Source organism: Etheostoma cragini, chromosome 17 (genome assembly GCF_013103735.1).
Source record: "Etheostoma cragini isolate CJK2018 chromosome 17, CSU_Ecrag_1.0, whole genome shotgun sequence".
Taxonomy (NCBI): domain Eukaryota; kingdom Metazoa; phylum Chordata; class Actinopteri; order Perciformes; family Percidae; genus Etheostoma; species Etheostoma cragini.
This window is the reverse complement of record NC_048423.1, coordinates 10,436,632-10,454,101: the sequence shown is the minus strand read 5'-3', so window position 1 is coordinate 10,454,101 and position 17,470 is coordinate 10,436,632. Positions and strand designations below refer to the sequence as shown.

General features: G+C 41.8%; 1 protein-coding gene across 11 annotated transcripts in view; it reads left to right on the top strand.

Annotated features, from left to right (window-relative positions):
• Positions 1-17,118, top strand: part of zmiz1a (zinc finger, MIZ-type containing 1a) — a 103,618-nt gene extending 86,500 nt beyond the window's left edge. For 7 of the 11 annotated variants that reach the window (XM_034898968.1, XM_034898964.1, XM_034898966.1 and 4 more), the window contains 18 exons: positions 5,791-5,926; positions 7,337-7,451; positions 7,596-7,816; positions 7,915-8,116; positions 8,282-8,563; positions 9,622-9,903; positions 10,023-10,091; positions 10,192-10,357; positions 10,483-10,624; positions 10,912-11,122; positions 11,295-11,400; positions 11,566-11,726; positions 11,844-11,911; positions 12,004-12,072; positions 12,168-12,439; positions 12,768-12,949; positions 13,372-13,680; positions 13,933-17,118. In XM_034898968.1, the coding sequence (XP_034754859.1) occupies positions 5,791-5,926; positions 7,337-7,451; positions 7,596-7,816; positions 7,915-8,116; positions 8,282-8,563; positions 9,622-9,903; positions 10,023-10,091; positions 10,192-10,357; positions 10,483-10,624; positions 10,912-11,122; positions 11,295-11,400; positions 11,566-11,726; positions 11,844-11,911; positions 12,004-12,072; positions 12,168-12,439; positions 12,768-12,949; positions 13,372-13,680; positions 13,933-14,040 (3,101 nt within the window). In that variant the 3' untranslated portion in view covers positions 14,041-17,118. The remainder of the gene's footprint in view (positions 1-5,790; positions 5,927-7,336; positions 7,452-7,595; positions 7,817-7,914; positions 8,117-8,281; positions 8,564-9,621; positions 9,904-10,022; positions 10,092-10,191; positions 10,358-10,482; positions 10,625-10,911; positions 11,123-11,294; positions 11,401-11,565; positions 11,727-11,843; positions 11,912-12,003; positions 12,073-12,167; positions 12,440-12,767; positions 12,950-13,371; positions 13,681-13,932) is intronic. The other 4 variants (XM_034898970.1, XM_034898969.1, XM_034898967.1 and 1 more) reach the window with 3 other exon arrangements.
• The last annotated feature ends 352 nt before the right edge of the window (positions 17,119-17,470 follow it).

Genomic DNA, 17,470 nt, shown 5'->3' with positions numbered 1-17,470 from the left:
AAGCTGTTGAGACTAAAGCCCAATTGATATGCTCTTCTCTTGGAAGAAGTTGGCTGAACAGAGAGGGGGCAGGATGGGGGATATCATTACTGCTTAAATGGCTTCCATTACACCTCTGCAAAAAGCATGACTTTTTCTTTATTTCACAGGATTTTATATTCCCTCCATATTTGTCTTTTGCATAATATTTTTGTACCCACACAGCAAAGACCTACCTGCCAGTGTTTTACAGACCTCTGCCCATGATATCTATTATAAATTGCTTCTTTGTTATCATCCCACACATTGTCTCAGAAGGCTTTTATGTCTAGTGCTGCAGTGTTCATGCTCAGAAAGTGTATTTTTCATGTAGTATTTCCTCCTTTGTCTGTGTTGTTATCAACAAAACGGCGGAAGAACTGCATGCGCAATGTTACATGTCTCAATCAAAGCCTGGGGTGATCAGAATTTGGCATGACAGCCAGATTTTGGATAATTTCAGGACCAGAGGTTATGTGAGCTTGTACAGTATGAAGGCAAGGATCTGCAATCCATCTGAAGATTGATCTAATATATTTAGACTGATTAAACATAATTAGCAAATTGCTCTTGCAGAATAGGACACACACATCTATACAGGCATTTATGCAAACTAACCTAGTTAGCTATGTAACCAAGTTGAGCCTCCAAGTTTATACTTTGTGCATGCACAGTAACATCCCAGGGTCACGGTGAATATAGAAGTTCCTGTAGCTACATGAAAGGTCTTCTTTTGCTGCACAGTTTTACAAAACCTCCGTGCATTCATTGCTACCAAGTATTGCTTTCACATGTAACATCTCTTTTAAGAGACGTTTCTTGGATGCAGCACCTTAAACACCAATAATTTAATGTTTTGTTACATTTAATAATGCAACAAAACAGCTAAGCACTACAGTTGTTACCATAAACCATATATCAGGAACATATCCCTGATGCCATATCAATATCGTGATATAGTGCAGGGTGTTTGTTTAGAGGACCCAAGTGCACTTCTGGACTGAGTTTTAGTGGGGTAAAAAACAAAAACAACAACTAATTAAAATGCCAATGCATTTCTTTCCCCAAAACAAATTCAACAAAAGGTGGCACTCTAGACAAGAGCTCTGATTAAGGCTTTGAAAACATGAAACTCATCAGCAGTTTTGTCTGTCAAATAGTTGTAAATAAACACATCGGAATGATCGCACCTTTTCTTTTTTCTTTTATTACCACTTGAGTGTCTCCTAGTGTTGATTGATTCGGAGAAACAAACAAGTATGTAACTGCTTTTGAAAGACTCTGTAGCTGTTTCAGTGGTGCACTTCAGATGGCACGATGTTCCGCTATTGAGAATGTTTTTTGGGTCACAGTTGTGCAGGTTGACATTGTTGACAAAAATTATACATAATTGTCAGTATTTTTTACCATAATCGCTGTTTCTTTGTTAAATCGCAATCATTGCTAACATTAGCTAAGGTCTTAAGGTGGATGACTGGTAATTGTGATTTTATATAGATATGCCAAATTGTAACTATATAAGTGAATATTGGTCGGACTATATATTTTTTATTATTATTTCAATTGGCACTCGACCCTATACACGTTCATGGCAACAAAAATGACAAGTTAGAAACAGTTAGAAAAAATCTTTTATGATACTAGAGAGGCATTGTTTACTTCACAGGCTGCATACCTGTGTTATTACATTATTATCATTAGCAACATTTGGAATTGTTACAGCTCTATAGCATGTCCACTTTAGTGTTTTCCTCACTTTGACATATTTACGTGATTTTATGTCACGCTTACTTAAAATCTCTTTGTGCAGTATTGGAGTGCCTGTGCAAATTTACCAGCCAAAGGCATGGAAATAGTCTGGAATACCAGCACATTTCTTTTCAAATATAATCTCAAAATGTTACTGTGCTCCATGCTTGGTGAGCTCTGCTTCCCTCTGAACACAGACGATGTCATGAGCTACAAAATTACTGATGGGGTGCAGGAGAGAATAAAATCAGTTTGCACCCACTGAAATTTCCATTTCAGTGTTTGAAGTTCACATCAACGCTGGTATTTGACATGTAGTGGTACGAAATTAGGCCATTTAGCAAGTTCTTCTCTACTCTGAAGGCCAATTGCTCTGTAAAACTAAAATTATGCTTCCCTATGTAGTCATATACCACGTTTTGTTCAGTAATTTATACCTGGGAACTGTCTAGCACAATGACTCTCTGCTGCTGGCCTCAGCATCTCCATTGTAAGAGTTGAGTGTTAACTTCCTTGCTGAAGGGCACAGCAGTTCATGTGAAGGCGAAGGTGTCTCAGTCACCTTCCCAACCCTGATGATGCGTACATGTGGCAGATGTAGGGCTTCACACTTAAATCACATCAGGTGTTTATCAACATAGTGTGATCACCATCATCCAGCAAATTAAATTATTTTAGGGTGCACACATTTAAATTGTCATAGAATAAGATAGTCCGCAATATGTCATGATTTAACTGGCAAATGATATGTTCAACGACTTTAACCACACACAGGTGCTTGCCCACACACTGTGTGAGAGTTCATAGTAATTAGCATCGGGGTTTCCTTGTAAAAGAGGACTTGTACACCCACTCTGTCATTAGTTAATGGGCCTTGCAGCCTGTTACCAGGGCTTTCCCTCCCTCCCTGCTTCTCCCAGAGGGGCTGAGGTGAGGTGAGAGTGAGCCAGGGTTTCTGCTATCAGTCTGCAACACAGAACTAAATACAGCCTGAGTGAAGAGGGCCCACATGTCTCTGGGCATTAGTCAATTTAAAGCCGCAACTTTTAAGAAATGCTCTCTCTGCTGATAGAAGACGGAACAGACCACTTGTAGGGAAGGCAGGAAAATACACCTTTAAACATCTCCACAGAGGGATGGCATGTCTAAATAAACTATGATGTAATTCCCATGATTAAATAAACACAAATGTTTTTACTAACAAAGAAAAAAACTACATACACAGTGACTGCTAACTTCTCCTCTTTACAGGCTCCTGCAGGTCTCTCAAACTATACTGTTGAGATTTTAACTCCAAAGCCTAAGTGCTGGAGAAGGGACCTTCAGGCAAAACTGCCACAAGCTCCCACTAAGCCTAATGTTTTATACTGTAGCTACCATCTCTCAGCTTTTTTACCCAACTGCAAACTGTCGTGTCAACACTTCACCAAGTACTGTAGCATTGACGTTCTGCAGAGCGGGTACTTGATCCTCTGGATGTCCAGTGTTTGGGCAAAGCTTGGCTGAACTCACTGTTTAGCATTCAAGGTGCATGCAGAAACATAAGAAAAACTGATACCGTTTCCCTAAAACAGAGCAATCTATTTGATCTGGTACTATTTCATGATGTTGTAAATCAATCTTGTAGTAAAAACTCTTAGGATTCGGTGCAGCGTGGTTCGACTTTGCATCGTGTAACTCTTCAGTTCATCTATCGTTTTTACACTATGCATAGTTTAAATTACAGATATACATTTCACTGACTGCTGCCGGTGTAGAGGTGAGTGAATAAGGTTTTAACAAAGAGCCTTTAAGCGGTTGACCTTGGCTCTCTCCACGAGGTAGCTGTTTGAGCCTTCAGCAGAAAGTGTGTGATTCAAGTACAAGGCTTTAATGCCAATGAAATAGGAATAAATGTAAAGATGAAAGAGAAGGAACAGGAGAGGTGGAACGAGACAGAGACCTTGCTTTATAGTCTCCTTTGTTCGGATCGTCTGTGCTCTTGGCGTCTGCTCCTCTTGATCTCCATTAGCGAAGTTAACAGAACATCTTTATGAATAATAGTGTAAACAGGGCGCCTGGGAAGCTCACCTGGTAGAGCACATTCCCAAATATAAAGGTTAACTCGTCGACGCAGCGGCCACGGATTTGACTCCGGCATGCGTCCCTTTGCTGCATGTCATTCTCCCTCTCCCCCCCCTTTCATGTCTTCATCTGTACTACAAAAATAAAGGCCCAAAATGTCCCCAAAAATAACAATAGTATAGACAGATGCATCTCAATAAAACTTTTTAACAAAAAATTTAAAAATAAAAAAATAAATGACAGAGGAATGTGGTTGTGTTTAGTGTGTGAGAAATTCCGAGTAAAAAGATGAAGTGAGAGGAGTATGATAGTGTAGTTGCGTGCGTGTGATGGTGTTGGCAGGGGTTTTAACACAGGGGACACTGCTAAGTATACACTTTGGCCAGAGCGGACCCTCACTCTATCATGTATGACTTCTGGCCTTGGCAGCTTGTTAGATTTGGTGGCTTGTAGCCACACTGATATGATAATGCCCCCATGCTCTCTAGTCTCTATTGCCTCTCTCTTTCTCTGTCTTTCTCAGAGCGACGCTATCACGCTTGGAGCTGATCTTTAGGTCTAAATGGTGGGTTGCCAGTTGAAGAGACAGTCCCCTCGGTGCAGAGGTGGTGATTTAGTGGGGAGATAAGCTCCCCGTAATGGCAGGGTGGAATAATTCCTTTTTAACTAGGAGGCTTGGCTCTCTCCACCCTCAATAAGAAAATGTTACCGCTCCTCTGCTTTGTTCTTCATTCCTTTCCTCTCTTTTCTTCCTTCCCTCTATCTTCCCCTTTTTTTCGTTTGTCTTTATAAGTAGCAACTTGTCAGATCAGATATAGACCATTCAGAAAGCATGAGGCATTGTTAGCTCAAGCGGTATAGACTTAGTGTAACGTAATGCACAGGTTACAGATAGCACAATTCACTTACTAACAGGGTTTCAGTTTCAAAATCACAAACAATCATTTTGACAGACATTTGTTGTCTGTGGCCTTGTAAATCCTCACATTTCAATGCCAATTTCAATGTTAAAGACTGTTTATCTCAAAACCCCAAATCTAGCAAAAGCACTTCCAGAAAGCTGGTGTCTTTGGGTCTACAAGCTAAAAATAGCATCTTTATATCTTCTCTTGTTTGTTTGTTTGAGACAAGTTTCTACAATCAAGAGGCAGTGTGTTTAAAGAAACCAAGCGACTGATCGATTCAAGAAAGACACATTGATTGGCATTGGGGAAAAAATAAAATAGAATTGGCATATCATTGGCACAATAACAAGAAGAAACATCTTTGTCTTCATAAAGATGATGACAACGCTGCACGGTTTGATAAGTCCTAAGTTATATGAGAGGACATGGAAAGTGTGTTGAAGAATGGAGGAGAGAGAAGAAAGCACAGTTCCTTACTTCCTACATAGATCATATCTGCAACCCCAGTCACTCCGTCTCTGTCAACCTCTCATGCTCCAATTCAGCCTCTCCCTTTCTGTGGCAGAAAAACTGGGAGGTCCTTTGTGCTGTGGAGAGATTTCAGTTTATATTACACTGCAGGTAGCGATGATGTGATGTAACTGTTGTGAAATCCACACAGGCAACTAATCAGGGTAGGTTTATTGAGTTAGGCTGCCCCCTGGAGGCTTTAGGAATAATGTCAGGCTGGATAGCTATGGATGCTCTGGACACGAACATACGATTCACTACACTGCTGAGACAGCTGACAGGGTAAATCTGTTCAGTTGAGGTTGACATTTAAAACTGTAAATATTAAAACATGAAACTCCAGTTGTTTTGTATCTGACATCTACACAGAACCTTAAACATTCACTCAATGCCACATGAATACACAGTGCAGACCCACGTTCATGCAGGCTAGTGTGGTGTTTGTGTGTATGTGCGTGTGTGTGTGTGTGTGTGTGTGTGTGCTGAGTGGAGACTGGAGACTAACGCATGTGCCTATGTGTGTGTCTGTCTGTTTTCTTTGCAGCCCTGCTGTCGTCGTGGTGCGAGGAGCTGGGTCGTCTCCTCCTGCTGCGTCACCAGAAGAGCAGGCAGAACGAACCACAGGGAAAGGTCCCCATGCAGCCCAGCATGAACAGCATGAAGCCCGGCCTCACACACAGGTCAGTGGGGAGTCTGCGCGACATTTTCTGTCAGATGAACAAAGACTGTGCTTATCTGACAGTAAACCCAGATTCTCTATTCAGTTCAAGGTTACTGTTCTTCCATCTTACCAATGCAATAAAGATTTTACCTGGGGTCCGAATTTATCCCAAATAAGACTAATATCAAGGGCAAAAAACTGTATGGCATAAAATCTGAGAAGACAGCTGTGAATTGGCAGATATGAGTCACTTGCTTTTGAATAAATTAGGTTAATACTGCCGTTTCTACCCATTTGCCTCTAGTTATTTCCCATTGAATGTGGTTCACATCAGATACATCCCATACTTTTAATTATATTTTTATGATTCAATTTTTGTTTTTGGGATTCAATTTATATTGCACCCGTTGATACTTAAACTGATGCATGCCTGTCTGTGCCATCTGTCAGATTCCTGTTACTGCAAGCAGTCGTCCGAAAGAAGCCAAAAGTGCAAATAACAGTGCTACAGACAGCTGACATGTACATTTTATCCTCAGCAACACAAACTTCTTGTTTTTTTATTGTGATGAATAACGTTACACAATAGGTGAATACAGAGGTTAACACAACACACAACATACAATAACAATCAATCTAAAGACACAATAGATATAGATGGGGATGGTGTGGTCTCTGTATACTTTAAACAAGTGCTGTGGGGAAGTGTGTGTGTCGGGAGATGGGAAGATGTTGCAAAAGAAAGAGAAGAGTAAGCTGTGAAGTAATGTTTTTGGAAAACATTGTGTGCTTATGCCCCACTCTCTCAAATAAGAAGAAGAAGAAGAAAGTTAACCGAGAGTCCTGTTTGCCTCTGCTGAGGATCTTGGGATAATGTTGTGCCTTTATGAGGAAATATTAAACAAGTCATCCATTCCAAGAGCTAACCTCTGAGCAAAAAAACAAGCTGCTCTCCAAAAACAGCAGTCCCTTCCCAATCCACTGGCTACTTGCCTCATCCCATGAGGATTTAGCTTATTAACAGACGTATAAATATGTCATATTTGTTCTAAATCGGAATGTTAAACATTCCAACTATACTCTCCCTATCCATCTCCAAAGATTTTTCAACAACTCAAAGACATAATTTAATTAAACTTAGTTTGTTTTTTTACTGCTGTGTGTGTGGGTCCTGGTCCTAATCGGCTCATTTGGAGCTTTTTACTCATCTCACTGTGCAGCCATTAGCAGATATCCTGGCTGAAAACGTGTTTTGAAATTGTGCGCCAAACATTTTAAATTGCCTCACATTTTGGCAAGAAGAATTCCCAAATTATTCACATTTGTGGATAGATATGCAACACTGTTGGTTTTGTATTGACTCTTTTCTTGGCTGATCGAAACTTCAAGTGACATCAGGCACATGTTTGTGTTTTGATCTTCTTTCCAGTGATGGATCATTTCCCTATGACTCTGTCCCCTGGCAACAAAACTCCAACCAGCCCCCTGGGTCATTGTCTGTGGTTACAACAGTGTGGGGCGTGACCAATACATCACAGAGTCAGGTATGTCCATGCATGAACAACATCCAGTCTGGTATTATATAAGTTTGGACACAAAATCAATGCTTGACTCAGACGGTTTGTCTGCTTTTTTTTTTCTTTGCTTTTTTTTACAAACCTAATGGACATTTTATTTGTTAAATCCAGGTGCTAGGTAACCCAATGGTGAATAGCAATAACCCCATGAATCCTGGAGGTAACTCTATGGGATCGGGTCTGTCTGCCAGTGCAGCAGGGCTTAACTCACCCCAGTTCAATGCTCAGCAGCAACAGTTTCCAAACAAAGGAGGCTCCAACCAACAGTACATGCAGCAGGGCATGTACGGCAGGCCTGGCTACCCTGGAGGTCCTGGGGGATATAGCGGGAGGTAAGAGACTGGATATGATCTCCGACAAAAAATAACAATCAAGCAATACAATTTACCAGAATGAATAAAACATGTGTACTGTGTTTTTTTGTTTACAGTTATTCTGGAGGCCCAAACTCTTCTCAAGGAGGTATGGGATTAAACTCCCACTCACGTCCTCCTGGTGACTTCACTCAGCCAGCCGCCGCTGCTGCAGCTGCTGCAGTTGCTGCCGCTGCTGCTACGGCAACGGCCACAGCAACGGCCACGGTGGCAGCTCTGCAGGAAACCCAGAATAAAGATATGAACCAGTATGGACAGGTATAGTACAGCACACATGTTATAACAGTTGTTTACAGCTGTAATCGCCAAATAGGCTGTAATATACAAATATACACAGAAAACTATTATCTAACCACCTGCTGCAGACCGGAGACTGCTGGAGATAATCACATTAAACACTGAAACCTTCGGTTTTGCTTCCAGATGTGTTCTTCGTTCCAAATGGGCCCTGGACAGGCCTTCAATAGCCAGTTCATGAACCAGCCAGGCCCACGAGGCCCCCCTGGAGGTATGAATCCAGCCAGCATGGGATCAGCCATGAACAACCCCAATATGAGTGGGCCTCCCATGGGCATGAACCAGCATCGAACCCCAGGCATGGTGCCTTTTGGAGCTCATGGCCAAAGGATGCCTCAGCAAGGGTATCCCGGAGGACCTCGACAGGGCATGCCCATGCAGGGGATGAAGAGGCCATATCCTGGGGAGGTGAGCTGATGATTCAAACATAAAGTTAGCAGTTTTCTTGGCACAATTCAAAAAGGACAAAAATCTCTAAACCATATTTAGCATTTGGTACAATATGAGTAATATTATATTGGGACTTACTATGGTATTGTCTAATTAATTTTAATTTTTTAAAGACATAAATAATCAAAGGAGGAGGAGAACAACAGAGTTTGACGGTTTTATTAATTAGCTTGTATTAAATACAGTAAATAACAAGCTGCACCAACATACTGCCACTGACATACTGGATTTGAGGTGTATTTTTTTAACTGGAACTGCATTTCATGTGCTTTATGGAGAACTCTCCCTACAGTTCACCTGTTGCTGCTATTTAAGGGAGTAAGAGGAGCTCATGTGATTGGTCATTACTGAAGCTCCACCTGCTGATTCTGTATTTATCCCACCTATAATGTATTCAGCCACAGTTCCACATTGTGTGGCGCTGTGGCTGGTTTGCGCATGGTTTGCGCTAGTGATGTAACGATTACCGGTGTAATGGTAAACCACAATAAAAATATTGATGATAACAATTACTGTTTTCATTTAAAATATAACTATTATCACAGTGGATTACCACGGTGTCGAAACAGTTTCTTTAATCGTTCCCAGCTTCATCTTAGTGTTCTGAAGTTGTCCCGCAGTGTAGCCTACAACGTGTTTTTGTTGAAGTTGGAATCATGGCGGGAGAAGGAGATGACAGCGCTCAGGATATTTATCTGCCCTCTAAGAGGACTAAGCCTGAAGCATGGGCATATTTTGGTTATTATAAGAATGGGGAAGGACAGCTGATGGAAGTCAGTTATCCTATGTGCAGAATGTGCAAGAAAAAAGTTCCTGCTCATGGCATTAAACCCACTTTTAAATATGTGATAATTTTGGTCACTATAACCGTGAGGTAAAATTTTCACACCGTTACATCCCTAGATGGCACCAACCCATTTGTGTTTGCGCCTGGATATTTTGCTTGCATTTTGCATTTGTTCACTACTTCATTAAACATCTGTCTAATGTATTTTCCTTTAACTTTCTTTGTCCAGGCAAGTTACGGGGGTCAACAGTATGGGCCAAACAGTCAGTTCCCACCACATCAGGGGCAGTATCCCACATCAAACACCTCCAGGCCGCTGCCATCCCCTAACTACCCCGGCCAGAGGATGCCAGGGCAGCAGGGCCAAGGACAGTACCCACCTGGCATGCCCATGAGCCAGTACTACAAGGTCTGTTACGACACACCATTCATCATCTATCCATTTTCTACAACAACTTACTCCTACTCAGGGTCAGAAGGGGGCTGGAGCCCAGCATGCACTGGGCAAAAGGCAGGGACAAACAGATCACTTGTCATATTTATAGCACATATTTTTGAACTAACTAAATGGTTATGCCTAGTGTAATAAGGAAAAATATCACCTTATTATTGCTCTTTGTTCCTCTACAGCAAGAGCCCTTCAATGGTCAGAGCACCAACTTCTCTGGCGGCGGATACTCCTACGGCCAAGGCAATGGGGTATGTTTCAGTAAGACCATTGTGCCAAATCTGACCCGGTTATCTATGTGAGATTAGTTACACAGATGTTTTCATTACTGCACTTTCCTGTCTTTTACAGCCCTCAAGGCCCGTTAACTACCCCCACTCCCCGGTCCCTGGAAACCCCACACCCCCTATGACCCCAGGAAGTAGTATTCCTCCGTACCTGTCGCCAAACCAGGATGTGAAGCCCCCGTTTCCACCCGACATGAAACCAAATATGACAGCACTTCCGCCCCCTCCAAGTGAGTACCGCAGCAGTTCTGAAACAAGTGGTTGCTTTTATCCTTGTGCTATTTTAATTCGTCTGGCGTCATTGTGTGACTCGGGTTAAAAAGTTTACCCCCCTGTTTGTTTTTTTCTCTTCCAGCTAACCCCAATGAGGAGCTGCGGCTGACGTTCCCAGTCAGGGATGGAGTGGTGCTGGAGCCATTCCGCTTGGAGCACAACCTGGCTGTCAGTAACCACGTCTTCCACCTTCGACCCTCCGTCCACCAGACCCTCATGTGGAGGTAGGAACATCGCACAAGCCTAGAGAGAGAGAACTACTCTGACTGGATATTAGGGATGTTTTTTATAGCATAATTTCATGTAAACCATTAAAAGTCCGTATTAAATCACACTCTTTAATGACACAATACACAACCTTGTCACATACTATAACTTACTCTATTTCAGTGAAAGCTTGAGATTGTTTTAAGCTGTTTAATGCTCACAGACACACAGAGTCTGTTCTTGTGTTTTGTTTTTCTAAATATTATCGCTAAGCGCTGATTCTCTGGTCCTATTACTGCTATAGGTCTGATCTGGAGCTCCAGTTTAAGTGCTACCACCACGAAGACAGGCAAATGAACACCAACTGGCCCGCCTCCGTCCAGGTCAGCGTCAACGCCACGCCGCTCACCATCGAGAGGGGAGACAACAAAACCTCCCACAAACCCCTGCACCTGAAGCATGTATGCCAACCTGGAAGAAACACCATCCAGATTACAGTCACCGCCTGCTGTTGTGTGAGTACACATTATCAGGACAATGTATAACTACTACCAATACTTCAGCAGAAATTGTTTTCTTTCATTCAATAGAAAGATCAACTGGCATGAGTTTTGCACAGATGATTTAACTTTGTTTATGCGTAGTGCTGAACATACTTTCTTTTTATGTTCTTGTGATGCTTTGCAGTCCCACCTGTTTGTGCTACAGCTGGTCCACAGGCCATCTGTTCGATCCGTCCTACAGGGGCTCCTGAAGAAAAGACTCCTTCCTGCAGAACACTGCATCACCAAGGGTATGGCTCATTTTGTCTCTTAGGGTAGCAAATATGCCTAAGTGCATCTTAATTACACAAGCTTGCACCTGTTTCTCTTTATGGTGTGCTTTAAATAGGTTTTCAAGTACACCCGGAACTGTTTACAAAGTAATGCCTCACATCTGAAATGATTTCTCTTTTCAGTTAAGAGGAACTTCAGCAGTGTTGCAGCCTCGGCAGGCAGCACTACTCTTAACGGGGAGGACGGTGTGGAGCAGACGGCCATTAAAGTGTCACTGAAATGTCCCATAACCTTCAGACGCATCCAACTACCTGCACGAGGGCATGACTGCAAACATGTCCAGGTTTGTTCAGATTTGAGGAGGCGTTAAGAGTTTAATGGTCATGTAAAGTTTTGTCACATGTCGCTCTGAATAAGAGAAGATTATTCTGATGAGCATTTGTGATGTTGTTCTCCACAGTGCTTCGATCTAGAGTCCTACTTGCAGCTCAACTGTGAGAGGGGGACATGGAGGTGTCCTGTGTGCAAGTAAGTGAAATGCTGTTCCTTGAAGTAAAAGATGAGATTAGTCACAAGGACTGCCTCTAATGGATTTTATCTAATGTCTTTACTCCTTTCAGTAAAACAGCATTATTAGAAGGTCTGGAGGTGGACCAGTACATGTGGGGAATCCTCAATGCCATCCAAAAGTATGTTTCTTCTCTTTCATCTGCTAAGTTCACCCCTAACTTTGAATCCATTGTTTCAGAACTAAACAAGCACTTTCTACTTTTTTGTTTAATAGTTCAGAGTTTGAGGAGGTCACTATAGACCCTACGTGTAGCTGGCGACCTGTTCCCATTAAGTCGGAGCTACACATCAAAGAGGACCCTGATGGACCACTTGCCAAGCGCTTTAAGACCATGAGCCCTAGTCAGATGACCATGCCCAATGTGATGGAGATGATTGCTCAGCTAGGACCTGGCCCTGGACCTGGCCCTATACTTGGTCCCAGCCCTTACCCCCCACACCCTAGTCAACATCCTGGTGGCAACGGGGGAGATTACCCTGGAGCAGGTAAAGAAAAGCAGCCAGGATCCGACTGTGTAGATGAATAACAGGATAATCAGCACATTTGGTAGAAAAGTGAGCTGTTTTTCACTTTATAGCGGGAACTACTGATGTGTCTCCAGTGCATTAAACAAAGAAACAGCCCCAAGGAGAGTTTTGTGCTGAACCTGTTAAATATTGTAAGCTTGTTGCACTGATAAATGTTTCATAACAGTAAAAAAAGTGGAACGTGTGTATCCCTTTATGTAACCACTTTTAAAAAGATAACTTTTTTGTAACAGTAAGGATCATCAGACAAGTCAGCAAGGCCAAACATGTTTTTTTGTTCTTCAAGGCAACAGTTACCACAGCCAAGGGAACTTTGACTTCCCACACGGGAACTCCTCTGGGGGTGGAGTTGGAGGAGGTCCCCCTATGAATGACTTCATCCATGGTCCCCAGCTCTCCCATCCTCCAGATGGTCCTGGTGGTCTCCTCTCCCAGGACAAGCCCCTTAACCACGGCATGAATGATGCAGTAAGTTTATGGCAACAGTATATCACTACACAATCTAGTTGTTTTAGTTTAGTTTAATGTTTGGGAAGATTGTTAGGTTTTTATGTCTCTTATTTATCTACTGCAAAATTTTCCACACTGAAAAAAAGGCTCAGATTTGTTATCTTAACAAGATGCAGGCTGTGCCTCCGGCCAGCATGTGTGCTCAGTCATGCTCACATGCTCATGTTGCCGTATAATGTTGCAGCTGTACATGTCTGCTGATCACAGCTTACATTTAGAAGGCCTGTTCCATATTATTCACGCTGGAACTCATTTCGCTTTTCCTCCTTTCTTCCCACGCATCCCTTCCCTCCCCTCCCCCTTAACACTCTCTCTGTGCCTTTCTCCTTATTTTTCACTCTCCATCTCTCTCGCTTTCTGTCTCCCTCTCGCACCCGCAGATGTCCCATCCCGATCAGTCACATAACTCCATGCAGCACAGCTTGCATGCGTCTCCCCACTCTGGCAGCCAATCAGGGCCACCCTTACATCACAGCGGCCAGTCAGGGCAGCCCTTGCATCACAGTGGCCAGTCAGGGCAGCCCTTGCATCACAGTGGCCAACCATCGCAGCCGCCTCGCCAGTCGCACCCTCAGCCTCAGCCGCAGCCTGGGCAGAACAGTCACCACCACAGCGATCTGAACTTTAACCCCTCCTCAGACGTGCAGATGGGTCAGGGAGCCCAGGATATGCCTGAACCCTCCCTGGATGTAAGTGTGCCCACTCTGGGCACCCTAAGCTACCTGTTAACAGCTAACATTGTCTGCTGCAGCTGCTCTCATTTCTTTGCTGTGTGCTCTGTTTGTGTTTGACTTTCAAAGTGCTTTTTCATGCCTGTTGATGTGTACACTGCCTTCAACAGACACACAGCTTGATTCAAAGTTGTCCAGTGACAGAAAGATAGATGTGTTCAGGTTATTTAGCCTTGTCACTCATTGTCTCATTCTGCCTTTTATCCACAGCTGCTTCCAGAGCTGGCCAACCCAGACGAGTTACTATCATACCTGGACCCTCCAGACCTTCCCGCTAACAGCAACGATGACCTTCTCTCTCTCTTCGAGAACAACTAGTTCTTCACCTCCCCTAGAAACCCTCCTCCATTTACAGGAGTCGCAATGTTTTTGACTGTCCGTCCACAGACACCTCACCGACCTCCTTCAGATACTTCAAGCCGCTTCCTATGCTCATGCACGGACACACATACACAGTTTATCAAGAGACAATGTGTGGCATAGGAGACGGCTGAAAAGAGTCGCCTGTTTTGGAACTCCAAGGGAGAATGCAGGATGGCAACTTATACCCACACTCCCTTTTTTCCTCGTGTAAAGATTCCATGCACCAGTTCCTCCGCCTCTGACTCGAAACACACCATTTACAGCCATGTTGGCGGGCACTAAAGTGATATTATATATATACATATATGATATTCGTGACTTTTTAAACTGAAATCTGTGCAGCTATAATCATCATGTGTAAACAACACAGAGGAGACAGGAGCCTTTGTGGGCTCCAGGAAAAAGTGTTATAGCTTTGTTTTTTTTTGTTTTTTAATTATAATTTTCCTTTTGTGAAAAAAAACATTGTCTTGTAAGAGTGTTTTATCCTATTTGAAATGTGTTCTTCCAAAACCTTGGCACATGCCATGCCCCTTGACCCCCAGATTTGTGTGCGTGTGCGTGTGCGTGTGCGTGTGTGTGTGTGCCCACGTGCGTGCTTGCCTACGTGCGTGTTTGCCTGCGTGCGTGAGAGCACTGAAAGGACGAGCTAAAATGTCCTTGAGTGTCAACAGAGGAAATGAGCGCACATTGTGCAATGTAGTGTGTTGGTGTGTGTCAGTGTGTGTCGGTGTGTATGTTTACTTGTCCTCTTCTGTTTGCCTGTGAGCGTATGTGAAAGACAGCGGGGAGAGAATGTTTGAGAAAGAGGAGGGAAGAAAAATATTGAATGAAAGACAGATAAAACAATCCACTTTAAGAGCTGTCTCACTACTTTTTCTCCACCCAGTTTGCAGTCTTTCTTGTGTATTTATTTTAATGTTTTGCTCTTCCTTATCAAATTCAGCACCATTTTGTTCACAAGTGCATGTGTGCCAATAGCTCCAGTTGTCTTTGTCCAGCCTAAACGTGCTTGATCAAATACTTTTCTCTCTTGTCTTTCTATTTATTATTTTATTTCATCAGTTTTTTTTTTTAAATTGTCCTCCTTTTTTTATGTGATTTATCTTTGTCCCACATTGAAATTAATCAGATACACATCACCAAAGTCGTCCCATGTTTTTTTGTAAGGGGTTGGGCCTGGCTATAATGTTGGATTTCAACATCCTACAGAAATCCACAGAAGTTTTTCAATCACTGTGTTTTCTAGAAACGTCTATGTGATTGTTCTGATCTTTCCTTTTATGTTTTGTTACTGTTGAACTGCATCTTTTTGTGAAAAAAACATCCTGCATGATCCAACAGTTTTTCCAGAGCTGTTGTATATACCCTTTGTGAATACTTTGTGACTGTACAGTACTGTACCTATCTATTACTGGCAACTACATGGTACTGTATGTCTGTCAAGGACTATACACACTCACTCACTCACACAAACACACAGAATCCCTTATAGCCAGTCCAATTTTGTAATTGATCCAAATGCAGTCTCACTAGCCTTGTGATGAGTACCTCTGTATTGTTTTCCATTACCCAATGCATTGTATATATACACATATACACAATGCATCAGTGAAAAGAAAATATTTAAATTGCTCAGCAGTCAGGTTGTAGGAGTTGTTTTAGTTTTATGTGTAAGAATTGCTCAGTTTTAAATTAGTTCTCTGTCTAAAATATTTCCAAATTTCTCCAAAAAGGATTTGTTTAACATCAGTGGAAAAAGTGACCTTGTCCTTCTTATTTAAAGTGAGAATGTGCAAAATGTCCTCTGGATTGTTTTGAGGCCTGATAATGAGCTTTTGATAACCATACCTAGCAAATAGGTTGGAATTGTGTATTTTCATCACATTTGATATTGTTTCAAGTTTTAAGTTATTGTTTTTGTCCAGTGTTGTTAAGAATAATTTGGTTCACAAACTAGTATGCAGTACAGTCAATTAATTTAAAATATACTGTATGTTGTTGCATAATGTTCCCCCATTTAAGATTTGTAATCCGTTTGACGAACCAAATATGGCTTTACTGATCTTCGAAGTTGATCAAATCACCTGCATATAACACACTTGAAGGATCAGATGTTGTATGTGTTTGTTTATATGTTTGTTAGAGACAATGCACTGCCGCATTGGGATGTTTTCTTTCCCTACACAGTGTGTAACTGTAACTGCAACCTTTCACAAAACCATGTCTAGGAATTTGAGCGACACAAATTGTACTGTCTGATGGCAGACATTGGAAATTAAGTTGAGGATTTAAAAGAGAATGCAATTAATATTGTAAAATGGGATTTTGGGGGAGACCCCCTCCTATTTGCATACAAGGGGAAGTTGGGGTGGGGTTGGGGATGTGAGGGATATATGTATATATTGTAAATGACAGATAGAGACACGTTAACAGAAATGTATTCATTTTCTCCAGGGGGAGTGTGTATAGTGTATTTAGAATTTGTAAAGCTTGCATCCTCCTGTCAGACATTGAATTGGCTAAATGAGTCTGTGTTTGATTGGGTCTGTGCAGACCTCTCTAACCACGCCTGTTCATTTATGGAAGATACTTTATGTACCCCTCCACGTGGGGTTTCCCAGAAAAAGAAATTTTTCCTTTGTGTAATATTAAACTTCTGTGTATTTCTCTATTACCTGTGTACTTTATAAAGGTGCTACAAAATTATTAAATCCTTTTGAGGTATAATTGGGACTTGGACACTGTGAGCTTCGAGTGGCTCTTGTTTCCAAATTTACAGTTTGTAATAATCTTTGTCAAATTTATTCTTTTTACGCAATTTGGCTAAATATGCTATAAAGGTACAATCTGAAGTGATTGGTACAACAGGTGGCAGTTGTCTCTTTGGTTTTGTACATTCGATGTACAATCATTTCATATTCTAAACTGGTCAGAAAACATTGTGATTTTTAGTCTTGCAAATCTGTATGTAGTTAGATGAAGTGACATCCTAATATTTATCTAATAAATATGTATTCAGATGAAACACAATTAATGGCCTTTTGCGTCTTTTGACATACAATGTGCAATCAGCATATGTTAAATCATTACATAGTCCATAAAAAAACAAAAAAAGGATTGTAATTTTGCGCAACACAATCCATAGATTACCTTTTGCACTAAACTATATATACATAAGATTTGCAATTACAGTAATTTAAAAATCATCACATGTTAATAGGTTTTGTTTTCCAGGCTGGAATAGCACAGAATGACCAAGAGGCCATTTTTACTGAGGACATTTTGACATGTCACAGTAGGAAAAACACAGGTATAAAGGATCAAATTAATTATGGCTGCTTGCGCATGCTGGCATCGTTAATTACTCATTAGTAACACCTGT